The following is a 14779-nucleotide window of genomic DNA, read 5'->3' as shown; positions in this document are numbered from 1 at the left end:
TGTTCTATCGGGAGACCAGGCGAGTGACAATGTACCGTGACTGTGACCCTTGAACCTCTTTTGGAGTTTCTCGCCGACGTAAATTTGGATATCTTGGTCTGTTGCAACCGCAAGTATGTATACGCCAGACCGCGCATACCGAACGCAGCGGACAGTACTACCGCAGTCGTAATTCCCGGGATATTGCACCCATGTTTTGGTGTTCCAAAACTTGACCCTTTGGTCATTTGGTGCCGACGACGCGGTGACGACGAACGCATCGTCCGGTGAAAAGTCCAGCGAGCGGAGTGCGCTGCCGTGGACTTTGATAGGTTTAGTGAGAGATTCCCCAGTTTTTGCCTGCCAGGCGATGAGCTCTCCGTTCTCGTCACCGGTCACTATCATTTGTCCATCTCGTGATACCGCCAATCCCATGACTTCACCGGTGTGCCCCTCCATCTTCTTCAATACTTCACCTGTCTTCATGTCCCACAGACGAATCTGCCTGTCTTCAGAGGCGGTTACTATCCGTTGACTATAGGGAACATCTGCGACTGCGTAGACCGTATGTGTGCGATCTTCGAACACTCGAGTAGGAGTGGTGATAGGAACGGGCTGCGCCATTTTACTAGAGGTTGGTGGTGTCGAGTACTGTTGAATGAACTTGGTAAAGTGATTCTGTATGTAGCTGAAGAGGTGTGTGTGCTGCACATTTTATATTGTTTCATTTGACGCTATACACGCTCTTATTGCTACAATTACCTTGCCTGACACATTTCAGATACGTAGGCACATGCTCTTCCGAACACCGCTACAAACAGTCACCCGCCCGGTGACATGTGAACTTCGGGCCATCAGCAAATGCGCAGAATGTCCTGCAGAGTCTGGACGTTCTGGATCCAGCCTTTCAGGTCCCCAGGTCCGCGGCTATGTTCAGATGAATCTACCGTGACCAAAATGTCATAACTGCTACCAGATTACGCTCAGGGACCTTACACAAAGACACCAGATCACTCCCAGGCACCTAGCAGACTGCCACCAGATGTAGCGGAGAGACGAATTTTTGGTGGCGCATAACAGCAAGGTATCTATCAGATTCATGCAATACTATTCAGTCCATCTGTGAGGTGACAGACATCAGCCTAAATGGTTGTTATGTGCAATTGAGACTCACTAACCACCAACTGACATCCTCGTCATTCGACAATGGAATAGCATCGCGAATGGCCATCGAGTCATCGGCATCGGCAGCCGGTGTACGGAATAGGATATCCAGGGCACGAACAGGGCAGAATTCAGGCGTTGCCGAGGTGTGTGGCTAGGTGCCTGCACATTTGCTGATGGGCTCCTCAGGCTGGTCGGAGTTTTGATAGTTGCGGGGCTTCCTTTCATCTCCTATTAGATCAGTGCTATGCGCCTGCACCCAGGGACTTGTCGAGCAAGGTACATACTTGCGAATTACCCGTGTCGTACAGACCTGGCCTTGATCATGAGCAACCAAATTATCGTCCATAAACAGATCATCATTGAGCCGCACGCTCCGATTGGCACTCACGTAATGGTGGTGCCGTTTGATTGTGCGCATTGCGGACGCGACATTCAGGACTCTCAAGAACCAGATCGGTGTCACAGAAGGGAGCGCCAGCACTTCGCCTCAACAGAATACGATTCAACGCTCAAGTTTGTGACGCTCAGATTCTTGGTCACATCACCACTTCGTATACAATGCCGCGTTTCAGAATGCACGGTCACCGCGACGAGCCCAGGGCGCATCTCAAAAACTTTGACAGAAGGCCCAGACTTTAGAGATCTACAAGCAAGATATAGTATGTAAAAGAAGTTAAGTTCCTCAATTACCAGACCGGTGGGATATACAGACGCTCAGTTCCATCGGAAATGAAAAGGACAGGAATCCCGGTGGTTGCTTCCACGGATCACTCACAACTTGCCAGCTAATGGGATAGTCCTGTAACTAGTCGGCATAGGGTACGCCCCGAAAGACTATAAGTAGTTTTTTATAATAACGAGAAAGTCCTCGGCCATACTGGCCTGTTGACATGATGTACAGTTGTTGAACGTACGTAGCCGCAACATAAATCAGCCGAGTTATTCGCTCACGTCGACGGCCTCACCTGTAATCGTATTTCTCGTCTATGGAATACATTGATATTGTCCTCGCATGGATCCTCTGAACCTCCTGACGGAGGTTGTCACTTGGCAGGACCGGGATTCATGCCTGCCTTCCGGGATAGGCCGCCGCGCTCTTCCGAGTCCATCTGAAGCTTTCGAAAAGTTCTACTGTGGCCGATGTGCAATCGAGCTGAATCGACCTGACTAACATGAGTGAGGAAAACAATTACAGGCAATTCCGGCTGTCAAACCCATTGATCAGCCGCTGCTTGTAAGTAGTGTTCGACATGAGCCTGAGTAAGTCCCATCGATGCAACTTAGCGTACCTGTGTCCGATGTTCCTGGCCTGATAGGCTCAGTACATAATGAACTCCGAGTCGGCGGGATTGTCAGGGGTGATGGGCGTCCACAAGTTCCTGTTCAGTCGACGAAATATTTTTACTGGGCAACACATCGTGATCTCTTAGATGACCCAAAGTAACTACAATGCCAGGGCAACTTGAACGGTGCATACCTAACATAGCAGACTCGCCAATACTCAGTGAGTCGCTTTAAGTTACGGTCTAGATATCTGATCTATTATGTGATAACCGTATAGCTTTCCAACGACATGGAAGTTGATGGAACATACCGGCATCAGATCTGGTATGATGTTTGTCTGAACAAAGTTCAACATAAAACCCACCCTGCTTCCCACCTTGTGTCCGAAGTGCGGTAAGGCTCCGTGAAAAACTACCCAGGGAGTTTTTGACGTGTTTTTAATACACCCCAAAAATGCGTTTTTCTCAGTCATTTTGACATTTTTTCGCTAGTATACTATAATGCAAAGGCATTGGAACTACGGTATCCTGTTGTTGAGGCGCCCTGTCTACCCCTTCCACCGGCCTCTCTGACAGCAAGTCCAACAATCGAGGAGCATCAAGATGAGCATCCTCGTTACCAGCAAGTGCTCTCGTATCGCAAGACCTGTACATTCATCACTGAAAAAACTCGGGAGTTTTTCACGGAGCCCTGATTCTCCTAGTGAGCACCAGTTAAACAGATTGGTACATAGCGTGGCGACGGTTGTTACTCCGTACTTGATGCCCCACCGCAGTGTAATATCCGCGATGGAACGTTTCATATATAAGCTGCAAGTTAATGGCGTCGAAGTATACCCTTGCGGCAGTGTACGACTTCAAAAGAGCTGTAGCAGTTATGAAATGGTACCCTCATAACGTGCTGATCGTGATGCATGATTATGTGGACTTTACTGCTCATCCATGATTCACTTGCAGGTGCAAACTTGTGGGTCACGGGCAGCGCTCATCATTGGCAATTGCACAGCGTAGGTCGCGCAGATCCCGAACAGAGATGACCGATGACAGTACAAACAGCGAGCCCATAATTTTGATGGGATATAATAGCAGTAACAAGACTCTGGGTTATAAGTGGGATGTGCCTAAATCGTCCAGGTGTGCTCCACTGAAATCACATGTAGCACAAGACGAAGACGAGACAGAAAGGCTCTTCCCAGGGAATGAGGCATCGTCAAAGGTGGAACAATTCTTTGAAGAGCCAATTTGACTGGAAGGGAGGGGGAAAAAAGGATCGAATGCAGAGGATATCCGCATTAAAACACGACTTTCACAAGTGACCAAGGGTATGCTCATTACTAGCAAGAATGTACCGCCCATGTATCAGTATCAAAGATAACCTGTGAGACAGATAGTAAGCTTCGAATTTATGGAGAGATAGAAGCAAGGATAGGATAGAATCAGTGGTGCAAATATTTGGCTGTATGCTCTACCGTTCGTCAACGCACATAGCTACGACTGGGGCGGCAAGCGAAATCATCATGAAAAAAAAACTAGGGACGTCACCCACCTTTTATGAAGAATTCGGCCTACGTCCTAATAGACGAAGGCCACCTAATCGAATCGGCTCTACAACTGCTCGAGAGAACATCGGAGAAAGATATAATGAAAGACCAATGCGGATGGGTACAAGCGCCTAGGTAAACATCAGTTACTATCCCAACTACAGTAAATAAAAAATACCTTGACTGCACCATAAGCCAAAACGGCATTTGCGACGTCCCCCGCTAGCTTCCCAGACAACTCGCTCATCTGGGTCTGGTCAACAAGCTTGCCTTTCTCAAAGCCGAAAATGCCATATCGACGTCCGATACGACTAGCCCACTGCTCGCCTTCATCGAGCCACGAGCTCAGCTGGGTGTTCACCCAAGACTGATCATCCATGGAGCCATCTCGATTGAGAGCAACAGCACCGACAATGCGCTCGCCTGCTCCTAGACTACGTGCCGTGTAAAAAATCCCCACCATGGGAATGATGGCAGTTAATTCATGAACGATGGCGAAGGAGACTATGAGAGAAGGGAGTGGTGTTCCCGTCCTCCCAGAAATCGCGGTGAGAGCATTTCTGTAAAGCGCAAATCGCCCTCCAGAGTTCGACATGCAAAAATTTATAGGCAGGATGCGGCTTAGCTAATAATGCTGGTTACGTGTCGAGTGGCTGTGCACCTAAGCGAGTTGTTCCCGTTTGATCACCCCAACGATGTATACTACCTTGGGCACTGAGCACGATTCATGCATGATGGTGGAAGATATGCAACCCTCAACATTTTGTCAACAGTCAAGACGAATTCAATTCCAAAAATTCAGAGAATCCCGCCTGGTCCAGGGCCCAGGCGCATCCAGTGCTGCGTTCTACTCCCAGGTCAATGATTTTTGTTTCAATGCAGAGAAGGCTATCAACTTGAGTATTCCAGCTCACCGGATAACCCTGTCGCCCAATTGGGACCAGGCCTTCGGCGCTCGAGCTTGAACGTCTGCAGTGTGCACACTTTGTTATTTGACATGATTTTCCCAGGTACTCATTAGGCTCGGCCGAATTCCAACACCCGAAACCATTGGAGCAAGCTGACAATGATATAGCTCGATATTCGGCGAACCAGTACGTTGCACTCTAATGCAATGGCACCTGATGCTCACGACATGGATAGCAAATGGCATGTATTTTAAAGGGCTCATCGAATCCCGCGAGGGTTAGAAGCATTGTAATAGGCCATAACTTCTTGAGACGTCATCGTCTTCCACTCCACTAGAAGAAACAGCTGTATATTCCAGACCATCACCTCCACGACTGTGTAATGCGCCGAACAAGTGGAGCTCGACCCAACCCTTCGTTTGCGCAGATTGAAACTGCAGTCAAAGGTGCACTCAAACTCAAGTTGAGGACCCCGCGACAGCGGATTTGCGGCTACCTGTCTTTTTTTTACTGTCTAAGAAGAGGCAAAGCGGACGCTGATGCCTAGTCGACTACGACCAACAAAGCTCTCCTGATACCATCCCTCTGGATGTGTGCACAATGTCTAAGACATGGCAGGCTTCGACACCTAGGGTTTTGCGAGCTCCGTGCGAGGGAGACCAAATCCATCGATCTCAAAAATCCGGATTCGGATGTGCTGAAGGAGAGCATAGATGTACTCCTGAAGTCGATGGAGACTCTCAAGCCGATAGGAAGGATGAAGAAACTAAGCCGCCCCCTCGAAGCAAATGTTCTCGACTCGGTGGGGAAGTATTTCTGATCGATGTGTCATATGACGCTACTTTAAGCACTGGAGCAAGCTGATAACAAGCTCCTGGCCCTCTGGTCGGACATCCTTTCCGCCGCTGTGTAGGTTGACTCGTTGAAGAAGTTCTGGTCCTGTTGACCGCGAGTCTTGGCTGTGTGTGCCTGGTTACCGAGTTAGAACGGGGACGGCTATCGGCCCACCGCCGTCCGCTGATAAGACCCAACTTGCATTTGCTTAATTATACTAGTACTTATTCGTGTATATTTTGATCATCTCTGCAACGCCATCCAAATTGCATCAATAATGTCTGCTAGTCTGTTTCTCGTTCCCTGGATACTAGCACCACCGCGACGGCTTGCTTGACGACATGAACATGAATGTTTTATTTGGCCACATAAGCTCAGGTACCTAAATACCTCGATGGCTCATCGATGTCGTCTACGAACTTGGAAGTCGGGAATCATAGTACAGTTGTCCTATCATGTGATAGACTGAAGGATGAACGCCTGTGGGGACCAGTACGTTGAATTAAACAGCGAGTTTCATGACTTGCATCTCATTGGTCAACGATGGAATGAATATCGATTCCATCCCCACACGTGCAAGCAATCTATAACTATCGTGACAGTGCACAGGACTTCTGGGCATACAGGACGGTAGTGGGTTCGCAGGCACTGGGCTATCAGAGTAGCCGATCACCAGTGTAAGTTTATAGTAATTGGAAAGTGAGTTGGGTTTTTATAGAACCCAACGCCATCGTTCGTCACCTTGCGTTTGTGGTGAAAACTTTTCATGCCTCGAATAATATCAAATCTGATCCAGCAAGGTGAGTAAGATGATGATCCCCTGGGCAGACCGACGACAGTACGAGTCTTCTGTCTGTAACGAGACAGATTTCCCACATGGGTGTGCTCCGGTACTGTCGTGCCGGCATACTCTTCTCCGAGTTTGTCAACTTGATGGGCATTTTCGATTTATCTGGCGCTATTGCATCACTTTATCATGTTCAGGTTGAAGCAACGCTCTCCCAACCAGACGCGCTGAAGGAAGTATTAGAGGCGAGCTCAAAGCCACATATTTAAAGGCGCGCTGCTGATCGGCTTCCAGTCGGTTGAAATTGTTCTTACCTGGGAGAATGTGTTTAGTGTACAATATCAATCAAGTAGCTCGTTCATGTCTGCATCGCTTGACTGCATGATCAAGATTGGGTGCTTCTGCACCTCGCATTGGATGCTCGAGCCTCGGAGATATCATGCAGGTGTGTGCAGTCCAAGAAGCTGGCCGTGGGTGATATGCGTCGGCTTGCACCCTCAAATGGGTAAGACTTTTCTTCATTTTCGTAGAAGAGATCTGGGTGCGTGGCTGATCCATTCGCAAGCTTGACTTACACGATGATTATCGACATGATGTCTGAGATTAGCTGAGATTCTGCTGGGCGCAGTAGTTTGATTGATTCACAGGACCCAATTACCGCCAAGCTGCTTATCGATATCATGCGGAAGATATGGAGAACGTAACGGTCGATCGGAACATCAGGGATGTCTTTAGTTCGGAGATGAAAGATAGGCTTGGAAAGATCCATCGATGTTGTTGAAGAGAGCGTGCTTTGGCGCAACCAGAATGTTAGCAACATGAGTTCTGGTGGTGATATTTGACGTGATTTGGGTTAGCATCAGAAGAGAAAGTTAGCTTATCAGGGCGGATACAGCTCGGAGGTAGACGCGGAAACCGGGAAACCGGCCCCCGGCCCAAGGCGTTGGTAAGGGCAATAAAACCATAGACACACTTGATGAGCCCTGCTCTTATGTGCGCAATCGGGACCCTGGGTTGTTTCGATCTAAAATTTACCACAGCGTTCAGGCTATAGTTAATCACGAGAAGTAGTGTATTACCCTACACAAACACAAACGTGTGGCGTAAGTACACAACGAATGACTAAGCGCTGGCAGGAACCTACTGCAATTGATTCAAACACTCCTTAGTCCTGTTCGATCTCTCCATTGCTGATATTTTTTGATCACATCTGGTGTGATTTGCTTTTGAATGGCACCTGCGGCTGCAACAAAGGCGCTTTGGGGGATCTGCAGAGAGCTCTGAGGAAAGTTCACTAAACCAGGGACTTCGAAGAGCTTACGAATGGGGCGTTGATATCTTTCTGCATGGTCAGTAGAGCAGCCTCCTGGCACAGTGAGCTAATTTCTGCGCCGCTGCAGCCATCGGTCTAAATGCAACGTTACACTTTGCCCAGATGCAACAGGACCGTACTCACCATGGCTGCTATTGTATGAAGATCCAGGTCAGATTCAACACTCATCCTCCTTGTCCTGATCTTCAAGATCTCTTTACGTCCGTCGTGATCGGGAGGTCCAACGTACAGAATACGATCCAGTCTTCCGGGACGCATTAGAGCTGAGTCCTGACGATGCATTGTCAGAAATATAACGATGATAATCAGAGCACATGGACTTGCAATGACGTCGGGGCGATTTGTGGCTGCTATAATGGTCACCCCCACAAGTTCCTGAACGCCGTCCATTTCGTTCAGGAGGCTGGTTAGAACCCCTTCATGTGCAGTTCCAGTATCTGAATCTGAGGAGCGAGATGTTCCAAGGGCATCAATTTCATCCTGTGTTTGTCAGCACCAACTCCTTCACAGTATGACGGCGCTTACGAAAAAGATTATTGACGGTGACGCAGCTCTGGCTTTGCTGAATATATCTCGCACGGCTCTTTCCGACTCTCCCACATATTTGTTTAGAAGCTGATTAACGACAACATATCATGAGTATGTTGCCTGAACGTAGAACCAAATTTGGCACCTCAGGACCTTTCACAGCAACAAAGTTAACACCGCTTTCCGTTGCGCAAGCTCGAGCCAGAATGGTTTTACTACACCCTGGAGGTCCGTACAATAGTAGACCCTTTGGTGGTCGGACACCCAATCGCTGGAAAGCCTCTGGGTGCAATAATGGCCACTCGACTGCTTCCCGGAGTTTTTGTATGATGTGGGCTTGCCCACCTATATCTTCAAACCGAACAGGTGGTGTCTCAATAAATAGGGAGCGCATTGCGGACGGCCGCACAGTAGGGAGCGCATCTGAAAGGTCCGATGGCGTCAATTTCAAGGTCATTGATGTAGCTGATGGGTCAGTATGGGAGCCTGGCGGAATGTGTGTTATCCATCGTTTGATGGCAAGGGTCCCAGCCTCTCGAACTACAGCACTGAGGTCCGCACCAACATATCCATGAGCGCGGCGTGCGATGGAATGGAGTTCTGCGTCTGTAATACAATGGGGAGTTTTGGAGAGGAGGACGTTCAGAATGGAGTGACGTGCGTCCGCGTCCGGTATACCTGAAAGTAATAGCCGTCAGTTAAAGCTTGATAGCACTTGTAAGATTACCGCCCACCTATCTCAAATTCTCGATCGAATCTCCCAGGTCTTCGTAGCGCCGGGTCGATGGCATTCGGCCGATTGGTTGTCCCGATAACAACGACCCTATCATCAAAAGTCGTGCTCGCATTGTCAATACCATCCAGAATCGTCAAAAGTGTCGCTACCACCCGTTTTTCAACCTCGCCACCTGCGCCCTCTTCTCGTCTTGGGACAAGCGCATCAACCTCGTCCAAAATGACGATAGATGGGCTCTTGGCTCGGGCTTCCTTAAATACATCCCGGAGTTTTGATTCTGTTTCTCCGTGATAGGCTGAAGAAAGCTCAGGACCATTGATGACGAGCACCGATGAGTTAGTGGATGATGCGATAGCACGTGCAAGGTGTGTCTTTCCTGTACCAGGCGGACCATGCAATAATATGCCCCGAGGCGGTTTGAGACCTGGTTAAAAAGCGGATATTGTAATCAAAACTTGTATAGGGGGTGTCTGCCATGCCTACCAAAATATCCAAAGAGCTCTGGCCTTGTGAGCGGTATCTCAAGAAGATCCCGTATCTGGGTGATTGTCTTGTCAAGTCCTCCGACAGCCGCGTATGCATCAGAAATTGATGTGTGGGGTAGTGTTTCGATGTCAGACTAGGAAGTCACATCCGTGATTATTATCACAAATATTTCTCAGGAAATGTCAGAAAGTGCACCTTTTGCATGAGACCGACGTCATTTTCAGCCACATCTTCCAGTATGGAGACGATTGTGTCCCACCCTGCTGTCCAAAGTGATGGGCTGACCTGAATTGCAAGCGAGTTGAGGTCGCGTGTTATGGTATTCACGGAACCACTTGGCGCCGAGTGGTGGGCTGACACAGAATCAATGGAGAATGTTCGGATTTCGCCCTGATATGAGACTTCGATAATCTGAGTAGAAAGAATATATTTGAGATTGACTATAAAGAAATTCCGATAGAACAGCGCTGTCAGTGACATTCTACGCCACCTGAATTTGACGTACTAAGGTGTTCTCGCAGTAGTAGAGTGAGCCAATCTCTATGCTTTCCTTTGCCCTGTGAATTGGCCATGCTTTGCATTGCCCGTGTTCTTATGGAAATTTCTCTCAGACAGATGGCGCCAGCCTCCCGAACATCTCGCATAGTCGGTAAACCGGGAGGGGGTCTGCCGGCGCCTTGATCGGACACGTCAAATACTTGTACCTTTGCGCCTTCCTTGAGGCATGCCGTAAGAAAAAGTGAGGACGAAATCAAAATGGCTGGAAGTAAGGTTATGTAACCGCAAAGTCGAACTTAGCCAAGGATCTTTGTGTCATCTGATATCGTACATACCATCTTGCGGAATATCCAGAGAAGGCCACAATGTTCCGATTGCAAAATTCTGTTATTAGAGATGGTTTGAAGTAATTCACAGTGCGATAGAATGTTCGAATGAGCTGTGATGGAGACGCTGGCATGCACGATGACTCTCACCTTCTTGGTATTTCCGTCATCTGCCTCTGATAAGGCGACTACATCGCCAGAGCACAACTTCGAGGCTTTCAAAATACTTGCGTGCACCACAACGCGCCGGATCGCGCGTACGCCCGTTCCAATGACAGCAGGCGCACTGCGCCGAGCTGTCAACTTAGGCATCGGCATGGATGCAGACATATTTTTGCGCATGAACCCGGAGTCACGACGCTATGGAGCTTTGAACTTAGTCACGATTCGTTCCGAGACAGCTCACCAGCGTGAATACAGTTTGTCCAGGCGAACTAATAGATCAGGGTTTGTGAACAAGCTCTTCGCTGATCTAAATGTATATCAGGTCAAAATAAGTCAAAACAAGAAGTAAATAGTATTAATCAAATCATCCATCATTCACAAATGTCGCAGTTATACGTACCCCCTCTGCAAAGATCTTCTTGGAATATGTTATTTTCACAAGCACATGGATCACAATAATAATCTCCAACTCTTGGGACCTGATGTACATGTAGGTCGTCGACGTGGTTTTAATATCAGTTAATATAGGTTAATATCCGCTTAGAAACCCCGATCCTTTTCCATAACACTGCACACTTGAGAAAATCAGTACCAGATTGTCTCAGATAACTGATCAGTGACCGATCTTTTGAACTTCAACCTATTAGTAGTGGTGTGTACAATTAATGTAATTCAATAAGTTCAACTTGAGTCCTCGCCGTGATGTGCCTAGCAGTCGGGTTTTCTATACCATTCAGGAATCTGTGTTCTCAACCACCGTGCCTCGATTGGGCAGTGCCAGTCTGTCCTGGCCCACAAGTACAGAATCGAGAAGTTGTGACAACACTTCTCAAGAACAACGAGGTGTTGTCATTTTTGTGGAGCTACCCGAGATGGTATCGAACGGCAGAATCATACCGAGATACGATGCTCGAATCCGTGTAGTCTTTCTTTGATCACTCGTCGCTCCGACGCACTCGATGGTTGCCACACGGTATTTTCCCGCTCTTCGACTCGTAAACCTCTCGTAACGCATCCCTTGGAAGATAAGCAAAGATCAATGGTTTACGGCAACAGCACAGCACCGTCAGCGAGATACAAGATCCTCAGGAAGCAGGCCTTGTATATGTGCACCACCGTGAGGCACGAGCAAGAGAATACGGGAAAACAAAATAACAGTAATGCATTACATGTGTCGTGGCGTGACCTGCGACTCCTGCACCATATTTTCAACCGCATGGCAGCAAAACATATTCCTGCTGACTGAAATCGAACTGGGTACTGTCTCAACTGCGCATTCAACGTGTCCTTATTCTTTCAAATGCCCCATTCAGCAAATAGCTGGAATCGCATTTGTTCTCGGCGGCCTCAGAAGACGAATCCCGTTGTTTTTACTGGCATTCAAATCAGTATCCGCACCTGCGTGTGAGTATATTGTCTAATGAGACCTTGACGGTTGATAACTTAAAATCAAGCTTCCGTCCCTTTCAGTAATTCTTGGAGTTTGCCAGATCCGACGTATTATGGACATGATATGCATTAGATCCAAAGGTACAACTGGCATCACTGACATAAGACTTGGGGTCGACACTTATCGCACAAGCCGTGGGTCATAATATCATAGCATCGTATCTCACATCGCAGATCGCAATAGCCTCAACCATGATCGACCTGACGATATCCGGGATTAGGTAGCATCATGTAGCATACTCTTTCAAGTGTTCCCCTAAGCTCCTTCGAAACACTGGTAGACTAATTGCTTTCAATTCTTCGGAATCCTATTGACTGATAGCGCCAGTCGACATCACATCGTGCCCGTCCAAACTACGGTCGTCTGTGGAGAAGGAAGTACCGCATTCATGAACGTCTTCGTCGCCCGGTGCTTAGCCCTCAGGAAGCTCTACGATTCTATATATGTAAGTTACGAAACAAGGAAGTAATGGGCCGTTGATGACGCTATGGATAAGCCGAGCACCTAATAATATGACAATAAAATGATCGATCACGCAAGAGAATTGATTCTGCTCGTGCAGGCACCTTGCAGTCACTCCAATGATGAAATTTCGATAGGTGGACTTTCAAGTAGGTCCCCTATGCCTCCTTGCATCTTGTCACACAAAACAACGTGCTCAGTGCTCACAGTCCAGCAGATTGTGGTGCAAGGCAGTACCGTATTGCCAACGGTCACATTCTTCAATCTGCCGCTCAGGAACTGCCTCGCCGTGGGACTTCAGAGTGCGATCCATGCCTTACTTCGCCGGCATGTTCCCAAGTAGTGATGGCCTGTCAGCAAAGGCCTACACTATCACCAATATATGCCAAGCCGCACTTGGATGGAGTGAATCTTATATTCATCTGTTGCGCTTCGGATGTCAATTTGCTGAGCGTCCCGGTGAGCAGCAACCACACCTGCCAAATCGGACGTGCATTCCTGGTGAGGCACCCAATCCCAAATTGCTTCTGTACCCATGGTAAATAAACAGATTTTCATCGAAGCCAACTAAAGACATGTACCGTTGTAACTCAGTACTCATTAGTTTATACAAATACGAGGCTATGTGAGGCCCGTAAGTGTTCGAATACTTCTGATAAAGAATTATCACGCACAGCCACATGACAACCTCGTCCCAATCAAGCTGTGAACCGAGAACCAAGGAATCCTAGAAAGAACATCGCACATCATCCCTCCGACCCGTCACACCAGAAATCACAATATACAGCATGGGATGCTGGCATGTGGAGATCTTGCTGACAATCATCATACATGTACAAATCCTACTAGAACCGTTATGGGCTATTTATTCAGCTCCTCTCTTTCTTGGTATTCCGACCTCGAGAACGTATAAAACCAGGCGGGTTCAGCAGTAGGCGAACTACATCTGCCCATCGACATCATTACACTCTCGTCTTGTTGCATCTCAATCATCTACATCAGCCTGTCTAACTACGATGTGCAAACAAATAGCGTGAGCAACTAGATCATCCTGCAGAAATGCTCGCTCACAACGCCTTGCGCAGTGAAGGAACACGCTGGCTAAGATGCGGGGTACGAAGACAATGCTTTTTGTTTGGACAGCCTTTGATAAAAGCCACAGCACTTTCAAAGACATCTCGTCATTGCCATCGTAGATTGCAATTCAACTCGCTGCGAGCGCAGTTACAGACACCCACCAAACTGTCGGCAACCAAACTGTACTAAAGTAGGTGATACGCAGTAACGTGCTGTGGCCATAGTTGATACCTTCCAAGAACTTCGGACCCGAAATCCAGCGCTCGATCGACGATGTCGATGAGATTTGTCTACAGTGTCGTACAGCAATGGCTCGTAGGCGTGGTTGACAAGGCTCGAGCATCCCTCCTTAGAGAGCGGGCAAAACATCTTTCCCCATATTGATACTCTCACATCATTCGTGTTAGCATTATATTGCACCATACTTGTAACATATCCATTTCATACTCTCCGCTCGGAATCAAACTTTCCGCACCCGAAGGCATTCGGTTTTGATACTACTTTAGTCCGTATCTGGAAGAAGCAGGTGAGAGCCAGAACAATCCACCAAAAGAAGCCATAAACCAAGGTCTCATGACTGAAAGAAGGCCTAGCTCTGCGTCACTGTGAGTATGCCGTTATCGTGATAAAAAAGGACGGTCGCGGTCGTCCCGCAAACCCATGCGAACAATGCAGGCTTCAATCGGTAATTGTGCCTCGATTTCCAGGTAGTTATCTTGCTCAGGATCGATCTGACGTGCTCCAACAAGCATTAACAGCAACAACATTCCAGCTTCTTGGCATGGCTCAAGAATAATCTGTGGAACCAGCAATAAGGTATGACAGGTATATGCTTGTTCCTCGACGAGTGACCAATCACCACATTTTCCTTGCGGACCTCAAATTGTTCAGACCCATCGACAAGTGCTGGCTCATCGAGAACCACCTTGAGATGAGATACTTAGGAAGTTGCTGAAGCAAGGCTAGCGCATGTTATGGAGTCGAAAGAAGTTCACGTCGACCGCAGGAAGACTGTCAATAGAAACACGACTGAAACTCATGTTGAGGGCACACAACGTGCTTTCATTTTTAGATCGGAAATCTGTACCTTTTAAACTTCCGATGAATTCGCGGCGCCCAAGGAGTTTTGTATTTGATAAAGATTCACTTTCCGCAGACACACAAATAACAGGGGTATCGTGCTTATCCCCTTGACGCTGAGTACTAGAAAATCAAGGAG

The 14779-nt window shown here is 47.9% G+C and overlaps 5 protein-coding genes across 5 annotated transcripts; 2 read left to right on the top strand and 3 right to left on the bottom strand.

The window, feature by feature from the left end:
* Positions 1-922: 922 nt before the first annotated feature.
* On the bottom strand, positions 923-2343 carry BJ212DRAFT_1589549 (uncharacterized protein; the record flags this gene model as incomplete). Its single annotated transcript, XM_041342464.1, is given in 6 exon segments — positions 923-1003; positions 1154-1297; positions 1431-1456; positions 1535-1626; positions 1646-1789; positions 1922-2343. 6 exon segments carry the CDS (start codon positions 1960-1962, stop codon positions 923-925), a joined length of 528 nt encoding a protein of 175 aa, XP_041189685.1. The 5' UTR covers positions 1963-2343.
* On the top strand, positions 2319-3124 carry BJ212DRAFT_1302223 (uncharacterized protein; the record flags this gene model as incomplete). The annotated part of the gene is made up of 5 exons (XM_041333233.1): positions 2319-2380; positions 2431-2586; positions 2633-2650; positions 2708-2754; positions 2922-3124. 5 exons carry the CDS (start codon positions 2319-2321, stop codon positions 3122-3124), a joined length of 486 nt encoding a protein of 161 aa, XP_041189684.1.
* A 443-nt stretch (positions 3125-3567) lies between these two features.
* BJ212DRAFT_574476 (uncharacterized protein) lies at positions 3568-4618 on the bottom strand. The gene is made up of 4 exons (XM_041343553.1): positions 4149-4618; positions 4034-4101; positions 3976-3994; positions 3568-3805 (listed from the first exon to the last, which is right to left on the bottom strand). Exons 1-3 carry the CDS (start codon positions 4563-4565, stop codon positions 3979-3981), a joined length of 501 nt encoding a protein of 166 aa, XP_041189683.1. The 5' UTR covers positions 4566-4618; the 3' UTR covers positions 3568-3805; positions 3976-3978.
* A 3035-nt stretch (positions 4619-7653) lies between these two features.
* Positions 7654-10736, bottom strand: BJ212DRAFT_1484030 (P-loop containing nucleoside triphosphate hydrolase protein; the record flags this gene model as incomplete). Its single annotated transcript, XM_041340724.1, has 12 exons — positions 7654-7767; positions 7821-7907; positions 7956-8102; positions 8163-8312; positions 8358-8447; positions 8506-9038; positions 9095-9520; positions 9580-9715; positions 9778-10022; positions 10088-10342; positions 10416-10464; positions 10557-10736. The coding sequence occupies 12 exons, from the start codon at positions 10734-10736 to the stop codon at positions 7654-7656; spliced, it is 2412 nt and encodes an 803-aa protein (XP_041189682.1).
* A 2522-nt stretch (positions 10737-13258) lies between these two features.
* BJ212DRAFT_574810 (uncharacterized protein) lies at positions 13259-14081 on the top strand. Its single transcript, XM_041343554.1, has 4 exons — positions 13259-13516; positions 13569-13596; positions 13646-13750; positions 13800-14081. Exons 1-4 carry the CDS (start codon positions 13500-13502, stop codon positions 13887-13889), a joined length of 240 nt encoding a protein of 79 aa, XP_041189681.1. The 5' UTR covers positions 13259-13499; the 3' UTR covers positions 13890-14081.
* The last annotated feature ends 698 nt before the right edge of the window (positions 14082-14779 follow it).

The sequence above is a fragment of the Suillus subaureus genome (genome assembly GCF_016647635.1).
Source record: "Suillus subaureus strain MN1 chromosome Unknown BJ212scaffold_31, whole genome shotgun sequence".
In the NCBI taxonomy this organism is placed as follows: Eukaryota; Fungi; Basidiomycota; class Agaricomycetes; order Boletales; family Suillaceae; genus Suillus; species Suillus subaureus.
The sequence above is the reverse complement of the archived record's forward strand: the minus strand, read 5'-3'. Positions and strand labels throughout refer to the sequence as shown.

Excerpts from the sequence above, each read along its gene's own strand:
- BJ212DRAFT_574476 (XM_041343553.1), bottom strand. The coding sequence starts at position 4,565 with ATGTCGAACTCTGGAGGGCGATTTGCGCTTTACAGAAATGCTCTCACC. Across the intron at positions 4,102-4,148 it reads TGGCTTATGGTGCAGTCAAG|GCGCTTGTACCCATCCGCAT; the intron begins GTATTTTTTATT and ends ATGTTTACCTAG.
- BJ212DRAFT_574810 (XM_041343554.1), top strand. Across the intron at positions 13,597-13,645 it reads CACGCTGGCTAAGATGCGGG|CACTTTCAAAGACATCTCGT; the intron begins GTACGAAGACAA and ends TAAAAGCCACAG. Across the intron at positions 13,751-13,799 it reads GGCAACCAAACTGTACTAAA|AACTTCGGACCCGAAATCCA; the intron begins GTAGGTGATACG and ends ATACCTTCCAAG.